Source organism: Bombyx mandarina, chromosome 03, assembly GCF_030267445.1.
Source record: "Bombyx mandarina strain Sakado chromosome 03, ASM3026744v2".
Classification (NCBI taxonomy): Eukaryota; Metazoa; Arthropoda; class Insecta; order Lepidoptera; family Bombycidae; genus Bombyx; species Bombyx mandarina.
Window position 1 is genome coordinate 6,115,348 of NC_143210.1, and position 26,670 is coordinate 6,142,017.

General features: G+C 39.7%; 1 protein-coding gene and 1 long non-coding RNA gene across 8 annotated transcripts in view; one reads left to right on the plus strand and one right to left on the minus strand.

Moving 5' to 3' along the window:
* The window catches only part of Pde11 (Phosphodiesterase 11), a 287,160-nt gene that overhangs the window by 242,720 nt on the left and 17,770 nt on the right, over positions 1-26,670 (plus strand). For all 7 annotated transcript variants that reach the window (XM_089739681.1, XM_089739689.1, XM_028184225.2 and 4 more), the window contains 2 exons: positions 276-524; positions 23,951-24,109. In XM_089739681.1, coding sequence (XP_089595807.1) covers positions 276-524; positions 23,951-24,109 — 408 coding nt within the window. The remainder of the gene's footprint in view (positions 1-275; positions 525-23,950; positions 24,110-26,670) is intronic.
* LOC149503272 (uncharacterized) overlaps positions 1-26,670 on the minus strand; it is a 394,089-nt gene that overhangs the window by 214,337 nt on the left and 153,082 nt on the right. The gene's annotated exons all lie outside the window — the stretch shown is intronic.

Sequence of the window (26,670 nt, forward strand, 5' to 3'; positions counted from 1 at the left end):
TATAATTTTGCGGGTTTGATTTTTATTACACGATGTTATTCCTTCAATGTGGTGGAAGTCAATCGTGAACATTTGTTGAGCGCGTATTTCATTAGACAAATTGGTACCCGCCTGGGATTCGAACACCGGTGCATTGCTCAACACGAATGCACCGGACGTCTTATCCTTTAGGCCACGACGACGTACAGAAATAGGTCAGCAATAGTTATAGCGAAGCATGGAAGGGTTTTACCAGGGCATTTACCAGTGATAAATACTAAAAATCTTGTACACAGGTGATAAACAAACAGAGTGACGGCCCGTTCACTGTCAACGATGAGAAGGTGTTCGCATCGTACCTCCAGTTTTGCGGGATCGGTCTAAGGAACGCGCAGCTGTATGAACGATCGCAGTTGGAGGTGAAGAGGAATCAGGTTCTGCTGGACCTCGCCAGGATGGTGTTCGAGGAACAGAGCACGATCGAGCACATGGTGCTGAGGATATTGACGCACACGCAGAGTCTGATACGCTGTCAGCGAGTACAAGTAAGTGTGTGTTGACGATATATTTATTGATTTTTTCCCCTCCGGGCGGAAAGTTGCAACTTTCGTCCCGCTGCGCTAAACAAAGTTTCCGCTTTCCGCCTTTGTCGGACAAATAAAATAGTATACAGCCCTTGGAAAGTAAAAAAGTAAACCTCAGACCACATGTAATTGTTGGCCGAGGCGAACAATTACATGTGATATGAGGCTTTTCTTATTTTCCTTCCCAAGGGGTGTAATATACTATTATTATTTGGGAAACCAACAGTACAATAAAAACATATAATATTTAAAAAATAGCTAAACCAATAACCAAACATGCTTCCACCATCAAAATTACATATAAGTGGAAAGTTAAGAAATTTAACTTTACCCAAAAAAACTAAAGCAACACAGTACGCACATATTATTATGTACATCAACTTACACTATAAAAATATATCAGTAGGTCATGACAAATAGCTGAGTTTACATCTTGTTTCTCGTCGAAAGCTCGTCGATGCAATAACGAATGCTCACAGTTGATACTCAGTTTATAATATATAGCGGCCCAAACCGGCTACGCTCGGGTCTTTAAAAAAAATTTCAACGATGTTTGACGTTGTTTTATTAAAAGCGGTCGCCGCGCTCGCGATAAAAGCTATACAATAGCTTAAAAAATCACAAGCATGCCTTTTTTGCATTGCATTGTTTTAGATCGTTAGTTAGAGTATCGGTCTTCTAGATGTTGATTTTTTTTTTTTTTTTTTTTTTTTTATGATTGAAAGTTTACTGGTGGCCCGAAGGCCTTTCCAGTTTCACCAGGACAGGTGGGCGAGCAAAGGCTCAGCCAAGAGGGGTGGGATTTGCTAACAACTGCCCGAGCGCCTCCGAAGGAGACCTAACAACTCAAGAGCAATTGTTTCGCGAATGAATCTACTACCGGATCGGAATCGCGACCCGCTGAGAAGATCCGGCGAGAAACTCAGCGGGCTGATGCATGGGTTAGGTTGCACGTCGACCTCTTTGTCGAGTTCGACGAGTACGGTTACCGGGGTCCCTAAGCCTGCCCCTAGTATTAGAGCTGAAGGCATCTAATGCAAAGGTTATTGGATCTGATGGATCCGTAAGGACGTGTCTAGGGCGTCGACGGTGACTGGCTCCTGCATGATCAGGATTCGGAGAGTAGTCAGCGGCGGCAACGATAAGGCGATTATCATGACGCATAGCCTTATCGAAGTATCGTTCCGACGCTGACTTCATGTATTTCCGAATTGATTCGAGGCCCAGGTCGTCGTGTAGGTCAACGTTCCTCACGAACCACGGAGCGCCGACAGCTAACCTGCAAAAGCGGGATTGTAGGGATTGGAGGGTGTCTATGTGTGTGCGGGCCGCGTGAGCGAACACCACACTCGCGTAAGTCATGACGGGCCTTATGCAAGTTTTGTAAAGTGTCACCTTGTTCCGAAGGGACATTTTACTCCGCTTACAGATCATGGGGTAGAGTCTACCGAGAATAAACGCGGCACGGTCACGGACTGATTTTATATGCGGGCGGAATGTCATCGATGCATCCAGGGTAACGCCCAGGTACTTGACCTTCCTGGCCCAGGGTATGGGTTGTCTAAAGAGAGTAATCGGGGGTGTGAGATTCCTCCTCCTAATCCGGGAGGAAATCCGTGTGGAGCTTCCCCTCTGAAATAGCACCGCAGTACTTTTCGCTGGGTTGATGTCTATGCGCCATTTTCGGAACCACTGTCCTAGGGCTAGGGCTGCGCTCTGAAGCTTCTTCGCGATTAGGGACTTATTTCTACTAGAATAGTAAACAGTCGTGTCGTCGGCGAATAAAGCTAAATGGGTCGGCGGCGACCGGGGAATATCGTTGACGAATAAGCTAAATAGGAGGGGTGAGAGGACAGAGCCTTGCGGGACTCCAGCTGTGAGAGGTCGTGGGGAGGAGCGGGTTCCCTCGACTCGATATCGAAAAGAGCGGTTCGACAAGAAGTCCCGTATGATGAGCACGAGACTATCCGGCACGCCCATGTTGAATAGTTTGAAAATCAAACCATTGTGCCAGACTTTGTCGAACGCTTTTGCGACGTCGAAGAAGAGAGCTCCCGTGTATAACGGTTTTGGTCGATTAAGCCCCACAAGAATGTGCTCCGTGAGGCGGTGCACCTGTTGAACGCATGAGTGATTTGTACGGAATCCGAATTGTTCATCGATGAGAATGCCCTTGGATGAGACGAAATCTCTGAGGCGCTTGTAGAGCAGACGCTCATACAGTTTGCCTAGAGACATGAGGAGGCTAATCGGGCGGTAGCTCGTCGGATGATTTTTTGGTTTACCGGGTTTATGTATGCCGATAACGTCCGCTTCTTTCCACACCGCGGGAAAGATACAGTTCGCCATAGCGGCATTGAAAATAGATGCCAACATCACGATGAGTTGGACGGGTAGAAGTTTAATAACGCGGTTAGATATACCGTCGGAACCGGGAGCCTTGCGAGGACGTAGGTCTTTGATCAAGTCTTTAACTTCCATCGGGGTGACGGGTGGTAACGCATCCGAGGGTGGCAAGGAGGCTCTGCGTTCTACCTCACTGTCTACTAATTCTACATGAACAGGGTCCACGGATTGAGTGCTGGGCGTGCACTGGGTTTGCAATGTATCGGCCAGCAGCTCTGCTTTTTCGTCATCATCAAAGGCCGCGAGTCGGCCTGAGGGGCCTACGAGGGGGGGCATAGTTACTACCGTATCCGATTTGAGAGTACGAGCTAAGCGGTAGTAAGACCTTTGGGAGGGCGCGAGTCCTTCTAAGAAATCAGACCATCTGGCATCTCGGACTTCGGCGATGCGAGACTTTACGTCGCGTTGTAGGGCACGCATTCGACTACGATTTTCCGCGGTAGGATACCTGTCGTAGGCGCGTATCGAGGCGTTCTTAGCTCTAAGGAGTTCCCTAATATCGTCGGACAATTTGAAGCGGTGAAGGAAGTCCTCCGCTACAACTTGTTTCGATGACCTATCTAATGTCGAGGTGATGTGTGACGTTAAGATGTCTATGGCTTCAGCGGTATCCTGAGGAGACGGGGTAGAGTCCGGGTTAAACGGGAGCGATGGTGGATCAGATTCAGCCAGGCTGATGCCCAGCGTGTGCCAATCCACCACAGTCCTCGTGACGGGAACGGAATCGGGAGCGCGACCGAGCTTCATGACGACGGGACGGTGGTCTGAATCTAACTCTGAAACTACTTCGATCGAGTGTAAGCGCAGAGTTACGTTTTTTAATAACGCTATGTCGAGTATATCCGGGCGATGCGCGATATTTAGCGGGTAGTGAGTCGGGGTTAACGGAGCGACGATATCGAAGGCGAGATCATCGACTAACGCGTCAAGCCGCCTGCCATTCGGGGTTGTGGTGTGTGAGTTCCACCTGATGTGTTTACAATTTAGGTCGCCCGCCAGAATGACAGAGCTCCCCATACCGAGCAGCGCCTCAATATCACTGCTTAGAACGATCTTATCCGGTGGAAGATAAACGGACGCGATAACGATCGGCGCGTGTCCCGTCAGTGAGATTCGGCACACTGATGCTTCGATATTAGCGAGCGCGGGAGGATCGAGCGGGACGCAATGCAGGGCTCTTCTATAGTAAATAACGGTACCACCACCACGGGCAGAGAGCCTGTCGTTCCTGACCATGTTATAGTTCGCGATTTTAGGGTCACGGCGCGCGGGCTTAAGTAGGGTCTCCTGCACTAAGAAAATGTCAATTTGATGGTCACGCAAAAAATCACAAACCTGATCACGTTGATTTGCGAGACCGTAAGCGTTAAAAAATCCTATTGTTACGGATAAGGGTTTTATTCTACTAATGTACGCCATTGATTACCGGCGGACTGAGGGGAGGACGTACGTATTTAACGACGCGTATACGTCAGCGTATTCTTGCACAACGGCGATGAAATGTTGTGCAGTGGAGGCGGCGCGAATGGCGTCACCCAAAGCATTAACACGCTCAAAGTTGATCGACTGAAAAAAGTCAATCGCTAGAGCGAGATTTTCGGACGCGGTCGGAGGGCAGGTCGCGGGGGAGGGACGTATCGCGGGGGTGGGACGAGTCGCGGGGGAGAGAGTTGTAGCCGTGATCGTGTACGGCAACGGTTTAGCCCAAGCCGAGACGCTGGGCACCGACGCCGGCACGAAAGCAGGCTTAGCCTTCGGCACAGAGGGTACCGTGGCTTTGATGTCTGGGCCGGAAGCTTGGAGGCGGTTTTGACGGGCGACGCGGCGATTTATTTTTGGAGCTCGGGGGCATCCACGGTAGTTCGCGGGGTGACCTTGTGTTCGGCACAGGACACAGCTAGGCGGTTCCGTCGCGGTTTTTTGGTCGCGAGCGCAGAGGGCCGTGGCGTGATCGCCCAAACACTTAACACATCGGGGGCGCGCGTGACAGTTACGGGAAGAGTGCCCGTACAGTTGGCAGTTATGGCACTGACTAGGAGTGCCTTTTTTATGGGGGACTTCGACGGCAATACCGGAGAGCCTACAGACGGTCCGAATATTAAAAATTTGCTTACCCTCGGGGGTAGGCTGGAGGGCGACTAAAACCATATTGTATGGCTCCCTACCGCGGCCGGTGTGCATGCGGTGCACGGAATTTACTGGTAGGCCTTGTTCTATCAGATCTGCCTTGACGAGATCGGCATCTAGCTCCTTCGGGATTCCACGTATGACAACGCGGAGTTCGCGCTCCTCCTGGAGCGTATAAGTGTGGAAACTTATACGCTCCTTTCGGAGGTAACTTGAGAGGGCCCTATGGTCGTCGGGTGTCGTTACTTTTATTTGAATCCCGTTGGCGAGATTACGGGCGCTGGCAAAATTAATATTTTTGGCCTTAAGGGCCAGGGAAACTCGGTCCCAAGCTGCCTTCTCTTGAAGGATAACCGGGGGAGGGGTCTGAGTTTTAGATTGCGCCACCGGTCGCGGCGACGGAGTGGCACGGGCTGGAGGCGCAACGGGAGTCTGAGGGCGGGGGCGCGACGCGTTCGCGGCTTTGCTAATTTTAGCGGCCGCGAGAGCTCGAGACTCCGCGGCACGCTTCTTACCCTTTTGTACCAGGGTGAATCCATCCGTCGATGAGGCGGGGGCGAGGTCGACCTCCATCTCCGAGTCAGAGTCGGAGGACGAGGAGGCGGGCGCAGGTGACCTACAAGCAGGAGTTTTGGAGGGCGCGACGGAGGCCGCGGATGATCGCGCTGCTGGAACGGTGGCCACGGCGGACGACGCAGTAGTTTTACTCGCCAGTATAGGCGACGCGGGAACGGCAGGCACGACGGAGGCTGCGGTGCTCGATGTAGACGCTTTGCACGCAGGTACAGGCGACGCAGGAGCAGCGAGCACGGCGGAGTCTTCGAGAGAGCTCGCAGTGTGATTGGCCTTGAAAGCCAGAAACTCTGAGGCGAGCTGTGGGTGACGAAGTCGGAGGAATTCCACGAATACAGCGTCCATGATCGCTGAGTACCCAGGTGGGGCGGCCCCGGGTCTTGAAAACACTCGCCTTGCGGCGAGGCCCCAACTTCTCGGACCTGAGCGGTTCTATTGAACACAGGTGGCAATGCGGCGCGATTACTACAGGACAAAGAAAAAGCACAACAAAACAGAAATTACAAAAAGAAGCAAAACAAATAAATACTTGCAGGAAAACACTTTGTCGGCAAATGTTCCACGAACACAAAAATAACTAAAACAAAACAAATAAAAGCTTCCAGGAAACACACTTGGTCGGCAGATGTATCACGAACACAGGCCGCGCGAACAATGGCCGGGCTAACAAAAGCCGGGCGAACAAAGACCGGGCGATCGAGTGGACGATGAGCACGTCCGCACGTGACGGGTGCCTCTATCGGAATGACGAGATGTTGATTGTAAATGACGCTCCATATTAGACAACATAGACACTGACATTGTTGAGCACGCTATTATACATAATTGATATATGATCACAATACGTGCCCTTGCATAAGTATATTAAAAGTACATTTAATTTTATACCCGATTTCGTTTCTCCAAAGGCGTCAAGGGTATATTCTGCTTCGCTTTATAACGAAATTAATCCAATAAACGAGACGGAATGTCGAAAGAATCTAAAAATACAACCAACTGAAGGTCCTTAATTCGTAGAATTAAGTCAACGTTAAGAAAATGTACGTAATTTATTTCTACAATATGAAAATTCGAGTTCGTACTCAATGCGAAGGTATAATTCAATATTCCTTTGTTCTAACGAACGTGAAGCGTTTTCGACAATTTTCTCTCACACGGTAGACTCCGTATAATAATCAAATGTGTACATTTATGTGTGTATTTTATAGAAAACTAGCGACCCGCCCTCGCTTCGCTTCGGAAACTGTAATTTATTATAGATTTCTCCACTATTTAATGGATGTTATTATACATATAAACCTTCCTCTTCAATCACTCTATCTATTAAAAAAACCGCATCAAAATCCGTTGCGTAGTTTTAAAGATTTAAGCATACATAGGGACAGACAGATATAGGGACAGAGAAAGCGACTTTGTTTTATACTATGTAGTGATTCTTCTAACCGGCGCCAACTAGGCGAGCTCCGGGTAGCCTGCCGACCGAGAGGGCTGGTGGTCGTGGCGCCGACGACCGCCGCTCCGGCGTCCCGAGGGGGAGGGTGATGGGAGAGATGTGCTCCGCACTAAACGCTTCACTTTCCCCCCTTTGCCTTTTTATGGGTTCTGTCTCATGCAAGGTTCGGACGCGGGTTGTTGAGCGACAGGAGGTTTTAGTCAGTTCGACTCCGACATGCCCCGCCCTCCATCCCCAGGGGAGGGCGGAAGTCCGGCGATTTCATCCTGACCAAAAAAAAATTTAGTGATTCTACGTTCCAAAATAATTTTTACTCGGTGAATTGTTGAAAAGTTTAGTTTGTTCGAAAATTATCCTAAGTGTGTTCTTGGAGCTCGGCCATTGTTGTCTAAGGCTTAGCCAAACTATTTTTCAATATTTAGGTTACCCGAGATGCGCTAGTCTCAAAAGGACAAATAAAATTATTCGAGTAATAAAAGATTAAGATTCGTATATTGTTTACTTTATGCTTTTGTCACTTCTAGTACTATAAGTATATGTAGTTTTATGTATTTGACTTGACAATCAGCGTTCATCCTTTTTTCTAAGCTTATAACTGGGATATAATAAAAAAAAGATCCAAACAATAACGACAATTATATAGAGACTAGCCGTACTGGCCCGCTTTGCTGGGCATTTAAAATTAACATTATTATTTATTGTCATTATTATTAGGGAGTCCAACACTCATATCAATATTAGCCTATCCATTTAGTACATGTATTTTCTACATGGATACTAAGTTTCAAGTCAATCGGATGCATGATTCAGTAGTTATAACGGAACATCCGTAAAAACCATTGTAGTTTTATATATTGGTATAGATTGTTTCTATTTAATTTTTATATTATATTTATTTTCAACATTTGCGCTGAGGAAATCGCTTATTTTAATTATCTGTATCGAGAACCATCGAATCGATTCTCATCCGCTTTCTAATTTTCGTAGGCTTCAGTAGCGTTTTAATAATTTTGCTTGTTTTCGTTCGCCTTCTGTACGAAATTGATTTTGAGAAGTGAAATTAGTTTTTTGTTCGATTGGTTCGATTTGTACAATTCAAGGGAATTACTAATTTTACTTAGGATTTCAATCGATCGATTCTTTAGAAAGAAATAAGCGTTGCAATTTTGCTTTATTATTCATTTTCGGTCGCATCATTATTCATTTTGAGCTTATCATCCATTATTGCTGCGTGTACATCTATTTGAGTATGCCACTCATCTCAGTTTTGAATCAATCTAATTGTAAACGAAATTCGTCGACCCCTCGAGATGATTGGCGTCTGATGTTTCTTTCACCTGAGCGACGTACCCATTCGTTTACGTATTTCTGCAATGGCCTGTCATGTTATGTTCAGCTTAGCTATCTTTTTTTATTTTTTTTTATTGCTTAGATGGGTGGACGAGCTCACAGCCCACCTGGTGTTAAGTGGTTACTCGAGCCCATGGACATCTACAACGTAAATGCGCCACCCACCTTGAGATATAAGTTCTAAGATCTCAGTATAGTTACAACGGCTGCCTCACCCTTCAAACCGAAACGCATTACTGCTTCACGGCAGAAATAGGCAGGGTGGTGGTACCTACCAGCGCGGACTCTCAAGAGGTCCTACCACCAGTAAGTCTTGTATCACATGTAAATAGATAGAATATAAGAAGAGACTGAAGCGAGAGTAAGGTTCTTCTAGAATCACATTAACCCGAGATAGTTCGAAGGATTGTGGGATGAATTACCAGTCAGCATGTCACACAGAACTATAGGAAAAACACAACTTGGATATACCTCCTGTAAGGTGGAATGATGACCTGTCGAGGGTCGCGGGAATCCACTGGATGTCAGCAGTGCTGGACCGCTTATTGTGGCGAAACCTTGGACAGGCTATAACAGTCGTCGATGATAATGATGATGATTGCCGATAGATAGAGAGTATAGAAAACGCTTTGAAACATCTATATATTAATACGTGAAGCAAAAACTTTGTATCCCTTTTCACGAAAATTGCGCGGACGGAGGAGTATGAAATTTTCCACACTTATAGAGAATATAGACAAGAAGTACACAATGCTATTTTTTTTTAAATAATGCATAAAAGATACATTAAATCAATAAAGAATGTTTTTTAAATTTGTTTTGTAAATTACACACACTACATACCATGTATTTGACGCACACACGCATGTATACTATTTATTGTCAAACTTTTGTTCTTGACGTCTGTTGTCAAATTGAGAATAGATTATAAATTGTTTGTCTTGGTTAATATTTTTTATAGTGTAGTCTTGGCGAAATTTGTCATTATAGAAGTATAAAATACAATCATAATAGTGAACAAACTTACAATTCCAATTAATTATAGTCGAATTTCGACTACTGCGGGACCTCTAGTAAAATAAAATCCACCAAAAATACATAAATTTATTTCGATGAAAAGCATTCATTTAATCCCTTACTGTTAGACAGGTTGGTAATAATTCAATGTCGATTAATCCCTTTTCGATATAATGAATTTTGCCAGAAGGTTAGAGCCGTTATAAAATTACATCACAAACATATTTTTTTCGATTTATCGGACAATGACACCAAGAATATACGGTAATAAATTTTGTAAAGAATAAGCGCGTGCTGAATTGATTGATCGAATAAAAATTAAATTTGCACAATTTCTAAAATAATTACCTTACATTAGTTAGTTGCCACAACTTCACATAAGGTGATGAACTTATTTACCCACATAAGTACATTGAAATTCGTCCATTTTAATTTTTTTATACATTATTAGCTTTTGTCCGCGGCTCCGTCCTCGTGGAATTGTTACAGTGGCATAACGCTAAATTTTACTCCCCACTTCATTTACGTAGGAATTGTTCGAGATGATACCGGCATCTCGTTTTTACCATCGCACCGCCCGCCACCGGAGTAGAGTTCATCCATACTACCTGGAGCCACTGCGGTCATCCACAGTGCGATTCCAGAGGTATTTTTTGCCACGTACCATCCGGCTATGGAATGAGCTCCCCTCTACGGTGTTTCCCGAGCGCTATGACATGTCCTTCTTCAAACGAGGCTTGTGGAGAGTATTAAACGGTAGGCAGCGGCTTGGCTCTGCCCCTCGCATTGCTGAAGTCCATTAGCGACGGTAACCTCTCACCACCAGGAAGGCCGTATACTCGTCTGCCTATACGGCAATAAAAAAAAAAAAAAACGTAAAATGTGAAAATATTTTTCAATTATAGATTGTTAAGGAGCTATTTTAACCCCTATTTTGACACATTCTTTATTGATGCTCTACTTGTATTGGTTTTACCGTGATGTTATAGTCTATAGCCTATATCCTTCCTCAATAAATGGGCAATCTGACACTCAAATAATTTTTCAAATCGGACCAGTACTTCCTGAGATTAGCGCGTTCAAACAAACAAACTCTTCAGCTTTATAATATCTACTAGCTGACCCGGCAAACATTGTTTTGCCATATATAAGATTTCTAGGGAATTTCTAGTGTAGAAAAAAAAACTAACTTATTGTAAGTGTGTAAGGATGTGGTCAATGAGTGAAAGAGGTATGTAGTGCTGTGAATGATGAGGGAATATATAATAAAAATAACAAAACCTCATTCAACCACATAATACCAAATAAAAAAAAATATGTTAAGGGTGGACAACCCTAATCACTTAGGGGTATGAAAAATAGATAGTAGCCGATTCTCAGGCTTACTGAATATGCATAAAAAATTTCATGAGAATCGGTCAAGCGGCTTCGGAGGAGTATGGAAACGAACATTGTGACACGAGAATTTTATATATTAGATAAATTAATACGTGAAGTAAAAACTTTGTATCCCTTTTTACGAAAATTGCGCGGACGGAGGAGAATGAAATTTCCCACACTTATACAGAAGATATTTATATACTTATACAGAATATAGAGAAGAAGTGCACAATGTTAATATTTTTTTAAAATAATTCCTAAAAGATACATTAAATCAATAAAGAATAACTTACACACACTACATACCATGTATTTGACGCACACACGCATGCACATACTATTTATTGTCAAACTTTGGTTCTTGGCGACTGTTGTCAAATTGAGAATAGATTAAATATTGTTTGCCTTTGTTAATATTTTTTATAGTGTAGTCTTGGCGAAATTTGTGATTATAGAAGTACAAAATACAATCATAATAGTGTACAAACTTACAATTCCAATTAATTATAGTCGAATTTCGACTACTGCGGGACCTCTAGTTAGTATAGATTTGCTTGTAATATAACTTTTTAACATGATAATAAAAAAGTTTTGCAACTGTTCTTATACTCACGGATATCTATTAATGAAACATATCTAAAATTGATTAAACATAGATATCGCAAATACAAATTTAATTTTAATTTACAATAATATCCTATCTATTAAGTATGTTTCTCTTCAAATATTATCTCTTATAACGATAAAGAGAGATACTGGCACTTACTTATAATAATATTTCGCGAGCTCGGCTGCTCGTAAATGTTAGCTATGTTATTTCATTTTCCATTGAGGTGAAAATTCCTTGGGAGCAGATATGAAAATGTACGTTAACCGTTTATGTTTATGATCACGTGAAAATCTTTATTCTGATTAAATCGTTTATGATTTTTGACGTGACAACGTCTTATAATTCGATGGAGCCGGCCGCCCGCACGAAAAAACATGACGCATGCGGCGTTACCTCGCTCTGAGGCGTATTTTCTTATGACGTTGTCAAACGTTCAACTATCGTCAGTAAACCGACTTTACAGACAACCGATTTTTTATTTATTGTTCTTTTTATAACTGTTTATAAATAATTCGATATTCGATAAAATGTTGTCGTTATTTCTATCAATCCAAATATGCACTTGTGGTATTGATGCGGATCTACGCAATGGTAATTTTTTAATGTCCTTCTTGAAGAAGCCTGGTGTACGAAGAACCGACAAAGGCTTCAAAGCCATTTTGTACTGCATACACATTATATACTTACTATGCATACTACACATCGTCGTCGTGGCCTAAAGGATAAGACGTCCGGTGCATTCGAGTTGAGCGATGCACCGGTGTTCGAATCTCAGGCGGGTACCAATTTTTCTAATGAAATACGTACTCAACAAATGTTGACTTCGCGGTGAAGGAATAACATGTGTAATAAAAATCAAACCCGCAAAATTATAATTTGCGTAATTACTGGTGGTAGGACCTCTTGAGAGTCCGCCCGGGTAGGTACCACCGCCCTGCCTATTTCTGCCGTGAAGCAGTAATGCGTTTCGGTTTTAAGGGTGAGGCAGCCGTTTTAACTATACTTGAGACTTTCTCAAGTTGGGTGGCACATTTACGTTCTAGATGTCTATGGGCTCCAGTAACTATTTAACACCATGTGGGCTGTGAGCTCGTCCACCCATCTAAGCAATAAAAAAAAATACTATATATACTACACATACTATATATACCATACATACGACACCTACTATACATACTAAACATACTACACTATACATAAATACTATCTGGAACAGCTGCGTTTGTCCACGATGCGTTTCCATAGATATTTTATGCCAAGTATCATCCGTTCTGAATGAACTCCTCTCCAAGCTGTTTCTCGAGATCTATGATATGTCCTTCTTAAAGCAAGGCAGGCGGAGAGTTATCAGGGGTAGCCAGCGGTTGGGCCCAGCCCCTGAAATTGCTAACGTCCATAAGCAACGCTAACCACTCATCATCAGGTGGGCCGTATGCTTGAGTAAAGGCAATAAAAATGCCTTTGTTTTTGGTTTGTTAATCAATGCAAGGCATACCTTAACGCGTTTGTCGCGATGGCGATCGTATAGGTTCATGCGCCCTCCACACTTAGGTACTGGTGGCAGGACCTCTTGTGAGTCCGCGCGGGTAGGTACCACCACCCAGCCTATTTCTGCCGTGAAGCAGTAATGCGTTTGGTTTGTAGGGTAGGGCAGCCGTTGTAACTATACCTACTTGAAATCTTAGAACTTATATCTAAACATGCGTGGCGTAGTTACGTCGTAGATTTCTATAGGCTCCAGTAACCACCTAACACCACGTAGGCTGTGAGCTCGTCCATCCATGTAAGCAATAAAATAAAGAAAAAACCTAAGCCTAGTAAAACTATACATATAATATGTATCTCTTCGTCAATTCTCAAGTAGCAAGCTTCGTTTCGATTTACGCTATCTTATGATGATTGAATCGTCGGCTGTTTGTGGCGCCGTTGGCCGGCTTATCGCGGTCATCACACAGACAGCTTGAATGTTAATTGTGATTTATCTCTGTTATTACTATGCTAATGATTGTCTCTTGGAACGATAACGAAATGCCCTCACTGTGTTACAAAACTTTACGATGAATCTCATTTTTATGAGATCACATATACATACTCGTATAAGATAAATGTACGATTTCAATGATAGGATTATTTTTTTAAATTTTCCGTTGTCATCTCATTTTGTTCTGTATATGCAGTGGTTTTGAAAAGGAACGTTTTGGCTCTTATTAGTAAATAAATTATAAACGGAGTTTAAGTGATTATTTATTATATGAAGGTTAAACAACAATATGTGTACGTGCTACTCTGACGTAAATGAAAATCAATATTCGTTTGGTAAGTCAAATTTTAAAAATGTTTTTTTTAAGCGATTGCATAGCTTTTATCGCGGGCTTTGAGCGCGGCGACAGAATCAAGAAATTCCGTAACGAAAGTAAAACTTAACACCCCCACTCCGCCTACCATATAGCTCATCGCGTTCAACACGTTCACACGTTGCGCTCGTGTAGTGTTTGTGAATAAGCGCGCGGCGTCACGTCGCGCTGCATGCGCATCATGAAAAGTCTGCCCATCTCTCTTTGGTCTAGCTTATGAGTGTGAAGGGGACAGTTAATGTTTTGCTTCTGTTAATGTTTATAAATATAGCGTGGTCCTGTTTTATTATTGTTTTAATATTAAATTATTATTGTCTAATTATAATTGCATAAGTTGTTAAAAAATGCTATGCAATAGCTTTACCACGGCAGACCCCGAGTGCCACACATGTTTTTTTTATTAACGTGTGTGACCTCCAGCCGTCATCTAGTTTAGCGTTGTGTTACATTGCTTGCGAAAATCGTAACTATAGTTTTGGTGAACCATTTCAAGATTAGATTGTTGTGGTATGCACTGTGTGAATTTTGCGCGCCCCCCTCCCTCTACGGCTCACCTCATGCCTCTTTACAGTATGTTTTGAAATATATTCTGGTCTCTTTAAATTGTTTCTCAATCAGCAACGCCAGGAATACTTCTGTAGAAGTCAAGTTCAAGCTACTGCTTACCACTACCAACTTTATTAGCTTAAGTAGACAGACGTTACGGCACACCTGATATTAAGCAACTATCCGAACATATAGCATAATTTTAATGGCACGATCCCACTCTGAAATCAAAATCCTAATTCCTTCGAAAAAATAATTCTACAATACTCAATTTTTATTCATAATAGTTTTTCGCTTCAGTGTGTACCAATTTGTGGTGGTTCATAGCTCGCCCTACTACTATACTTAGGTAGGAATTGGGCGGAGAAGATCCTCTGAGCTAAAACTTGTTTGGATGGATATCCAATAAAAAAGGGGCATTTACCAAAATCTCGAAACAACCCTGTCGTTGTGGTTAAAGTATATCTGAAACTTTTCCGAAACAGTCTTTTTCTAATACAATTACGTGTTTTTGGCACATTCCTTTTTCGTATCGCCTGATACGAGCTTGCGGCATGTGACAGCACTAGACGATATATCGGCTTATTGGAATAGTTCCAACGTTTCTTAAACGACAATGAATCTAGTCGGATTCATTCAAGAATATTTGTGTTCTTTCATGTATGTAATAAGTGCGATATTTATTTCCGATTTTTTAAATTTTATGTTATATGTATTTATCGGATTATAAAAAAAAACAATGCGTTTTACTCAATGAATATACTCGTATTTATATAAAATGAAAATATTTAAAATCGTTTTTTTGTCGAGTTGCATAAATAATACGAATAATCAATCAAATTAAATTTTAATTAAATTATTAAAATAATGAAAGCCAGATTTACATAATACTAGCTGTACCCGTCCGCTTTGCTGGGCATTTAAAATTAACATTATTATTTCTCACCTTCACAAAGATTCTCATCATCAACTCCCCCGCAACTGGTGTAGGGAGTCCAACACTCATATAAATATTAGCCTATCCATTAATTACATGTATTTTCTACATGGATACCAAGTTTCAAGTCAATCAGATGCATGGTTCAATAGTTTTAACCGAACATCCGTAAAAACCACTGTAGATTTATATATTAGTATTGATTATGTTAAAACCACTATGATTTCTATTTCAATCTTATAGCTATTTTCTATATTCGTTTTGCTTGTGCTATCTCGATTCAATTTTAATAGTACCTATTTTATCTGATGTGTGTTTCTGAACAATCTTCAATATAGGAAAAAACACAAGAGAAAGATAATTCCTGTTCACATAAGTATAAAAATAGCAGCTGGTTTGGTATTATACAAACAAATCAAATCGTCGATGCGCTGCCTGACTTTTACTAAGTAACATAATAAAATATGTTTCATACGAAAACAAACAAGAGGAATATCAAATAGAATATTGTCAGATTTGTCGATCGAAGTTATTTACGGAATATAAGGGATATTCTAATATGATTGTGCCTCGCAGCGTCGAAGTTTCAAATTTGATCCATTGGGTTCGTCAGATCCAATTGCTTTTTTTTTTCATGGAAGCGAAAATTTTGTAGACGATACTTTTGTATTAAGTACTTTTGAAATTAATTTTAATTATTAAGACATCGTTAAATAAGTTTTGTCAACTTCTTGTCACAATAAATAGGCTGTCAAACTTTTGAACTTTTTTTAATATTTGTTCAAATATGTTCTATGAGGTTGTGTGAATGAAAAGTTAGTAAATATGTATATTTAAATTCATTTTAAGACATACAACTGTCCTGCTTGTTAGGTGTCAGTATAACTAATATTAAAAAGTCCGTAGTTATAATAAGTGACTACAGCGGGTGCCTTACATGCACATGCATGACGCTTATTGATTGTGAACGAGGATGATTGTCGAAAACAAAATTACTTTAATAAACAAAAAAGCACCTTGTCTGAGTAAAAGCATGGCGCGGGGGTCTAATGACAATTGAAAACGATAAGAGTGGACTTTTACACCCTCGGGAAATATTCCCGAAAAGGTTTTCAGCACTTCAACCATCACGGTTTATGTGCCACGTGTAAAAGATAGACGTCGAAGAAATATTTTGCGTGTAGATAGACATTGCCTTAAAATATTGCGTATTTGATGATATTATTTTTATTTTTAGAAAAAATACGATATTATTTGCTTTTCGGTTTTAGATGTAAGCTTATGTTATTTACAGGTTGTAATATTGTTGTTTATTTGAATACAACGCTCGTAACGGAATATTATAACATAAAAAGTCACAGCTTTTTTGGGTACGCACCACGAGTATTGTACTAAAGAGAGGAACCGTTTTGTATATTATACCGCTTGACACTGTTAACACTGACACTGATAACTATAATTTTACATTAATGTCTTATAAATACACATTTGTATAAACGAATCGCGCGCCATCTATTTTACATGGATAAACTCATACCTACCCACCTAACTATATACCTAAATACCTACACAGCCCACTTAGTTTCTTGCCGGATCCTCTCAGTGGGTCCCGTTTCCGATCCGGTAGTTGATTCTGCGAAGCACTGCTCTTGCTAGGCAGGGCCAGTGTTAGCAACACTCCCGGCTTGAGCCCCGTGAGCTCACCTACTCGCCCGGTTACGCTGACATAGCCTCTCAAAGCTATCATCAGCTTAGGTAGGAAAAAAATATGGCTCTAGCGCCCTTTGTCTCGTGTGTCGTCGTGAGACTTAAAAAAAATTGTTTTCCATCAGACCACATCAAGCGCACTCTGCACGTCTGTATTCAATTCTTGAATCATAATTTAATGCAATAATCTGTATTTCTCAATAAATAATTCTCTAACATGTGTATTGACCATAACTGTACCGAATTTCGACACGATCGGACGAGCCATGTCCGAAAGCTTTGACGGCGAACAAAGGAATCGACATGCTAAAGCTTTTTGTTTTATTACGTTCCTCGTAAAACTTTGTCAGACAGCCAAACTATTTAAACACACTGATTTGATGAAATGATTCATCATTCAGTATGTCAGTCACTGACCGTTGCCTCGGTGCTTTGCGCTGCCGACTGCAGGACCAAGAATCGTGGGTTCGATTCCCACATCAGGCAAACTTTTACGAACAGGATTGATTGAGCTGTACATGGGTGTTTAATATGTAATAAATATATTTAAACGTAAATAAATATGCAAATCAGTCTCTCACTCCCGTAGTATATCTCTACTATATCTATACTCTATACTAATATTATAAAGAGGAAAGATTTGTTTGTTTGTTTGTTTCGAATAGGCTCAGAAACTACTGGACCGATTTGAAAAATTCTTTTTCCATTAGAAGCCGACATTGTCCCTGATGAACATAGGCTTTTTTTTTTTTTTTGGTTTCATGTGTGTTTTAATGTTTCCGAAGCGAAGCGAGGGCGGGTCGCTAGTTATATTATAAAGAGGAAATATTTATTTGTTTGTTTGTATTGAATAGGCTCCAAAACTACTGAAAAATTCTTTCACTGTTTGGAAGCTACACTATTCCCGAGTGACATAGGCTATAATTTTTTGAATAAAATTAGGGATCCTTACTAAAACTCCAATAATGTAACCCAAGGTGTCAAAAATCACCTAAAATATTCTTTACATCGCGTGCCCTGCGAAAACTATTGATAGAGTAAAATAATGTACTACTTTGTAGAACACATTATTATTTACAAAAAGCGTCGCGACAGCATATGTCTAACTATTATAGTTATGCCGCAATAAGTGTTCTTTTATTTAAAAAAATAATACAACGTCAAAATTAAATATTGTTGAAATTTTTGTTAAAGACCCGAGCGGTGCCGGAGCGGGCCGCTAGTAATAGTATAATTTTACTACACACTAGCACACTCATTGTAGAAACATTCACGCACATACCAACGTTGACTACGAAGTTTCAACTCAATCAGAAGAACGTTGTCTGATGATCATGTGCATATATTAATTACGAGTATGCCAGTTTTTCAGTCATCGGAGGATGCAATGAGAACTGTGTTATGCTGTCAATAATTTTTTTAACGTCATTTAGGATTCTCCCGATCCACTCTGCGCTTTTACGCATTTCAACCATCGGTCACCGTTCTTGCCGAATCTGACGAAAGGATTCGATGGGTTCGATTGAGGAATCGACCTACAGACACATAACCCAACTGAGTTTCTCGTCAGATCTTTTCAGAGGGTCGCGGTTCCGGTGGTAGATTCAGCTAAACACTGCCACCCCAAGGACTAGTGTTAGCAAATTCCCTCAGGCTGAGCTCCGTGAATTCGCCTACATATTCAGTGAATAGCCCCATTACTAGCAGTGGGTAGGAATAAAAAAAAAAGATACTATTTTTTGTTTGCAGTATGTTAGGGAAATGAAGAAAAGTTAATTCAAAAGATCATCACCAGTCAAGCAACGCGCGGCGTATTTTCACACCATCCCAACCCTCGAACGATGTTTATTGGATAATGTCCAAAGAAAACTCAATTATGTTAGGACGATGTGCAAGAAATAACGGCGCCTCCTATAATGGGTGTTTGACTTGTTCTTCCGAAATAGGGCCGGATGTTCGAAAATAGGGTTTATCGGATATTAAAACACGGAAGTTCCATTAAAGCTTCGAATGTTCTGGTGTTTCGTAACTCAATGTTGTTGTTCTATATCGCTGACGAGTTTTTTTTTTTTAAACCTTAATTACCTAAAATGATTATTTATTGTGGAAAAAAAGAACAACCCTTCTAAATTTTATGTGAGGATTTTTAAAAATCCTCACATCCACTCCTCAAACAAAAATATTAAGCGAATTATTTCCTCAGTCGTACTCTTAGTAACCTTGTGTTGGACATTTTCAAGAGCTTACTAAATCGTAAAAGCTCTAAACAAGTGTTTTCAATATCGTAAAGTTTAGGTACTGAAGTGTTTCACCCACGAAACAATCTACAGTTAAATTAGCATGGAAATCGAGTAGCCGAAATCACTTTAAATCGGCTAAGGTCAGCATTGAGTGTAAACATTCCTGTAATAGGCCTTACGAGTCCTCCCATCCATTATTGTTGTTTGTGAGGCAATATTGATTTTTAATTTCATTTTGTTAACTTTGAACCTTTCAGGAATGTCATGTAAATCTATACTAATATTATAAAGAGGAAAGATTTATTTGTTTGTTTGTATTGAATAGGCGCCGAAACTACTGAACCGATTTGAAAATTCTTTCACTGTTTGGAAGTTACACTATTACCGAGTGACATAGGCTATAATCTTTTTTGAAAAAAAAAAATAGGAATCCTTACTAAAACTCCAATAATGTAACCCAAGGTGTAAAAAAATTACCTAAAATATTCTTTACATCGGGTGCCCTGCGAAAACTATTGATGATAGAATAAAATAATGTACTACGACTTTGTAGAACACACTATTATTAACAAAAAGTGTCGCGACAGCATATGTCTAACTATTATAGTTATGCCGCAATAAGTGTTCTTTTATTTTAAAAAATAAGACAACTTCAAATATCGTTGAAATTTTTGTTAAATACCGGAGCGGAGCCGGAGCGGGCCGCTAGTTTATAATAAAATGATTTATCTAGAACGTAATAAAATTGAAAGTCAACAAAGAGGCGATCGTTATGATTGTTGTACGTTTACCGTACCTTTTGTAATATTTTTCCCCTATTTACGGAAATCGATCAATTTTTTATCGTAAAATTTGGTTTTAAATTTGTAATGTTATTATTACTATCCAGGACTGTCAAATTGTAGTGTTATTAAGAGACATTGTTCTAAATAGCTATTATTGCAAACGAAATAATTTCATCGTACATAACATGTAGTGTGTCATTGTAAATTTATGGATTTTTAAGCTCTTAATTAATATGTTCACGTAACGTACGTTTGGACTGTTTGTAATATAAATACCGAATCAGTTACTTTTGTTAAATAAAATGTATAATTAAATTTCGACTGTATACGAAATTTAGAATAAATAAGAAAATGCAGTCAGTCAGTCCAACGTTTTCCCGAGTTGATTCATAAAAGGAACGAACAATAACGTAAAACTCAAAAGTCAGATTCAGACAAAAGATTTTATGAGTACAAAACCCTCGGGAAACTACTTCAAGTAAAAGTAACAATTTTATCACAAAACAACAAAGTCTGTATGTTGAAAGTTGAACAAATTTTTGGCTACTTTAGATCTAAAAAGTTTGTGATTAGAAACACTACATCTAGTTTATTACATTCTTTTTACAATTTCTGAAGTTTCAAAAGAAACGTATCAGAAGTTAGGAATCGTGTTTATTTGCAAAAGTTCAAAATGAATATATGTATCTAAATTCTGATAAAGAATAACAATGTAGCTAACATTTTGACGTGAAAACATTTGTGATAAAGGCAATTTATAAAACAAATCGGAGCCTGCCCCCCAAGCGTTCACTTCTAATAAAAATTGTGTTGGAGTGTGTAATCATTGTGTATTACGAACAACGGCAAAATGAACTATAAGAAAGATGTAAGCGGAAGGAAAAGTGATGATAAATGATTAAAGGGATGCTCAGATGGTTCTTTCACGTCGGAAAGATGAATGAAATAGGATTACAAGGGGTGCGAGTAAAGGCGAAGTCGGATAGGAGTGTCTGCGAGGGTCGGGCTCATAGAAAATTCTTCGGTCAAATAGCAAAAATTTTGAGTTTCAGTTGTACGAAGTACATACTACGAATAGAAATGTCTGAATTCGATGCAAACAAAGTGATAGAGAAGGAATCACAAAAAGTGTACATAAGTGTATCCAATGATAAACAAGTTTGCGAAATGAAGATTTTAATACGCTTTTATTAGCTTCAGACATACGTATGTTAGTATGTAACGGAATCTTTGAGCATGATTTTGACCCCCTTCAAAACGTCGGATTAACTCGAAATTTGGTATACTTATTAAGGAACGATGACAATTTCAAAATTTTAAAAAAAATTGAAAAAATTTCAGTTCAGCTAAAAAATGAAAAATAAATAATAGTCAAAAAAAACAAAAAAATACGCTTTTATAGAAAATCTACCTAAAAAATAGAAAATAAATTTTAATAAATTTGAATTAAAAATAGTGTAATAATAAATAGATAAATTGTAGTATTAACGTGTATTTAGTATATATCTCACTGCTTTTAAATTCTAAAGGGTGGATAACTCATTTTCGAACTTAAAGAACATCTTGAAGGCACTTAACTGACTTGAAAGATAAACGTCTCTTATCTTCAGATTTACATAACTTTGGCTTTCGAATTATATTTTAAACTCGATTTACATTTAAACGAGTGAACTTGGCGGGGTATTGCATCCAATCTGCATTTACTTCTCGAATATACGTCCGAAACTCGTCTCTGGTTGTTTAACTCTCTCTACCTCTGTTAATAATACCTTTTGTTAATAAAATTACTTGTATTATAATTGTTAATTTTAACATCAAAGCAATTGCAGATTGTAAATAAATTGGGAAATTTAAACATATACTTAAAATAATTCGATGTTTATGTTAAAAAAATGATTTTTTTTTATTGCCCGAGCATGCAGACGAGCATACGGCCCACCTGATGGTAAGTGGTTACCATCGCCCATGGACGTCAGCAATGCCAAGCCGCTGCCTACCGCTTACCGCTTAGGCGCTAAAAGCAATTTTTTTTTTTGGTTTTGTACATCATATCCTTTTTTAGTTTTGTACATTATACTCTTGTTGCTGTATGCTGCTTTTGTTAAACAAACCGAAACCTAAAGCAGATGCTTTGCTCCGTAAATGCTACGCGGTTGAACTGGACAACATACATATCTAAAAACAAGCTTAGCGTATTTTTGGCGATTGACCAAATACGCGTCGTCGGACTTGCATTATCATGTTGGAAAACAACGACCTTACGATTTGCCAATTCTGACTGTTCGCTCTGGATCGCCCTTGTTGTTTCTCCCGAGATCTCGTACGATTAAGCTATTTCTTTTTTTTTTCTCCAGTAACGGGTCCTTTCACAAATGAACCAGCTTTGGGAAAGATGTGTAGATGTATTAGCATTATCCTCCGTGCGTCGTATTCCTCAGTTCTGAGGGTCGTGACCTTTACTGAGCACTTTTGTCAGGACTATGTTCTTCCATTCACTTCTGTCCTCCGCGCAGTGGATAGCGACATTGATGCTGGATTCCAAAGTCGTCTTAATCTGATCGGACCAGCGCATGGGACTACGCCCCCTAGGCCTCTTTCCTTCCACTTTGCCGGTGATGAGAAGTCTTTCGAGATTGTCATTATATCAGATGAACTTTGAAGTCAACGTGTATGCTACCGGCGCTATTCCTTTGATTTGGAAATAAATATTTCGTAACTTGTACAAGATTACTTATTAATCAATATGAATTTTGCTATTCACTTTTTTTACGATGCGATCGCGACTTTGTATGTTGCGTAGCCGTTTTTCTAATGCAATTAAAGCTTACGGTCTCATGTTTTTTTTTTTTTTATGATTGAAGGATTACTGGTGGCCCGGAGGCCTTTCCAGTTTCACCAGGGCAGGTGGGCGAGCAAAGGCTCAGCCAGGAGGGGTGGGTTTTGCTAACAGCTACCCGAGCGCCTCCGAAGGAGACCTAACAGCTCAAGAGCAGCTCCTTCGCGAATGAATCTACTACCGGATCGGAATCGCGACCCGCTGAGAAGATCCGGCGAGAAATTCAGCGAGCTGATTCATGGGTTAGGTTGCACGGCGAACTCTTTGTCGAGTTCGACGAGTACGGTTACCGGGGTCCCTAAGCCTGCTCCTAGTGTTAGAGCTGAAGACGTCTAATGCAAAGGTTATTGGATCTGATGGATCCGTAAGGAATGTCTTAAGTAGCCGCTGGTATGGGCGCTGAACAACAAAACTAAAGAGTCGTCGGTTTTTTTAAATACATGTAACCTCTATACGATTCATGACATAAATCTTAAAAGTGGTTAATATGTTATAAAGATGACACAAATGGTAATTTGAATATTTTAACATTAGAAGAAGGAACATTAGAAATATTAAATCATTTTTTGAATATTGAAATATAAAATAACTGACTGTTGTTGCTTGATATTATATTGACATTTCTTCTCTTGTTTTTACTTGTTAAATTTGAATTTCAAAGTATGTTTTCATTAGGTATCCTTTTTATTTTTATAATTGTATTCCATCTACGGGCCGATGAATTGCCAATGTTATGTACGCCATTATTGTCACATGCATCAGGCCATAAATGAAATAGTTTTATTTTCAATGTTAAATGTTTGTGATGTGGCAGTACTTTTTTAAATTAAATAAATAAATAAACTAAAAAAACATAAAAACTGGTGAAGCAATAGCTTTAAATATTGTTTCTCTTTATAGACCAACTCAGTTTGTGCTATAGTTTTACTAGGCTAAACTTTATTTTAATCTGAATAAAATAATACATTTTAATATACATATTATAAAACTTTTTTAAATGATTTGATTTTTTTTTTAAACGATCTTGCTTAATTTTATTTAAATGATTTTTTTATGTTTTCTTCAGGTACTTCTAGTCCATGAAGCATCGAAAGGTAGTTTCTCTCGAGTCTTCGATCTCGAAGCTGGCGACGATTCCGATCCCGGTTCTCCGCGAACTTCACCCTACGAGAGCCGATTTCCTATTAATATAGGTATTACGGGCTACGTGGCTACTACGGGAGAAGTAAGTCGATAACATTATCTTGAAAAAAAAAACAGATATTGAAACTCGCAACACTGACTTTTTGGTTTTTTTTTTATTACTTAGATGGGTGGACGAGCTCACAGCCTACCTGGTGTTAAGTGGTTACTGGAGCCCATAGACATCTACAACGTAAATGCGCCACCCATCTTGAGATATAAGTTCTAAGGTCTTAAGTATAGTTACAACGGCTGCCCTAACCTTCAAACCGAAACGCATTACTGCTTCACCGCAGAAATAGGCACGGTGGTGATACCTACCCACGCGGACTCACAAGAGGTCCTACCACCAATTAACCACCATGTAACGTAAATAAATAAATAAATGGAAAACAACTGCTTAGAATAATATTTTGTAAGTGTTAAGTTTCTTTTGTTATGCTTTTATGTTGTTTATGTTTATGTATTGTGTGTGTTCGTCTTCTCAAAGTCGACATTAACATAGTGATTATATTCAGTAATAATAAAGGGTTCGTTGTGATAAACATCATCGAAAGCACGTTCTGTGTATTGAAAATAAACAAGACATTTTGGCGGCTGATGAACAATCAAATTTCTTTACTTCTCGCCCAAAGCATAAGTTCAGCAAATTTTGAAAAAAAAAAATTTTAAAACACACACACACGTGCACATTAAATATTAAATAAAACACCAGTACTTGAAAATCCCCGAGTCGCAACTTCTGTTCGTATTTATTTTTGTTACAAGATTAGTTTTATCACAGCCTATGTATATATATACAAAGCCCTGAATAACAAGTAAAATAGTCTACCTGAGCCCATAGACATCTACAACGTAAATGCGCCACCCACCTTGAGATATAAGTTCTAAGGTCTCAAGTATGGTTACAACGGCTACCCCGCCCTTCAAACCGAAACGCATTACTGCTTCACGGCGGAAATAGGCATGGTGGTGGTACCTACCCGTGCGGAATCACAAGAGGTCCTACAACCAGTAATATCTACGATATAGGTGATGGACTAAGGAAATGCTGCATCAGTAAATGTCGAAACATGAAGCGAATTATTTCTGTTAAAAGCCAAGAAACTCGACTCGAGAATCCTTCAAACTGTCATGGTACAAGTTAAAGTTATAGAAATGTTCGACGGAAACGAAAACTTTTCCAATACAGGAAACGATTCCTTTATCCATTTATACTCCGAGCGCACTTAATGAGATCGATCATGACACGTGTTAAAACTTTCCCAAACGCCGAATGTTATCAACTATAGTTGTTGCAAAGTACGAGCGCGCGTGGCCTTTATTTGTAGTTGTAATCGTAAATACACATTAACGTTAGTGTGTGTAGTCGACGGAGCGGTACACTAGGTACATATAGATCGTTTTCCAATTACAGCACAAGAGCGCATTATGCGGCATAGTGCTCAACTAAGCTTCAGCATAATTCGGCATTGTGCGTCACTGAGTCGCATTATGCTCTGTAATTGGAAAATTACCATTAAGTAATGGTTAATGCTGAAGCTTAGTTGAGCATTATGCCGCATAATGCGCTCTTGTGCTGTAATTAGAAAACGGCCAGAGTCTACATTGACGCGTATACAGATTGGTCACTCACACAACAAAGGGCCGCGCGCAGTCGTACTTTGCAACAGCTGGTGGTACCGCCACCCTGCTTATTTCTACCGTGAAGCAGTAATGCGTTTCGGTTTGAAGGGTGGGGCAACCGTGTACTTGAGACCTTAGAACTTGTATCTCAAGGTGGGTGGCGCATTTACGTTGTAGATGTCTATGGGCTCCAGTAACCGCTTAACACCAGGTGGGCTGTGAGCTCGTCGACCCATCTAAGCAATAAAAAGAATAATATATGTATATTATAAAAAAACTATTTTTCGCGTTTTTTAGGTACTGTCTATTAAATTATGTTATCTTCATGTTCTGTTATTACATGTTAGTCAAGTTAATAGAGACCTTGTTACGATGAAGGCAACGGTTTTGTGAAACTTCAGAAATAATATAATGATAATAATAAGAAAAGCGAGGTTTTACCGTAAAATTACTTTTAATTGTATCTCTATACTTATTATTGAGTTTACGAATGACATAATACAAGTGCTCCCTATTAACTTGTACGTAATCTATCAATTCAATTTTCATCTAATTCTGATTGTTGTATTATATTATTATGGAACATGGCAAATGTTTGTAAGTTGTGATGAAAATTACAAACAAATCGAAATCCATCGATTTTGTTTTGTGATGAACCTTAATGGTGGAAAACGGAATTCATCCATGCATAGTCAACTCATTAATTTTGAGCTCATTATATTTGTCTTCTCTAGTACTACATTATTATTGGCAGTACTGTGCTGGTAGTATATACCAACACTAGTCAATATCATCATACCTGTATGGTATCAATGAACTGTTAGCGATTATTTTAATCTTTTTTGTTCTACTAGCTCATTCAGTTTTTTCTACTTAAGTTAACAAATACGTGTTATATTATTAAACGCTTATTAAGTTTCAAATAATGTGCAGGTGTAATGAATCTTCAACGTAAGTTAAAAGATTAAGTTAAGTCAA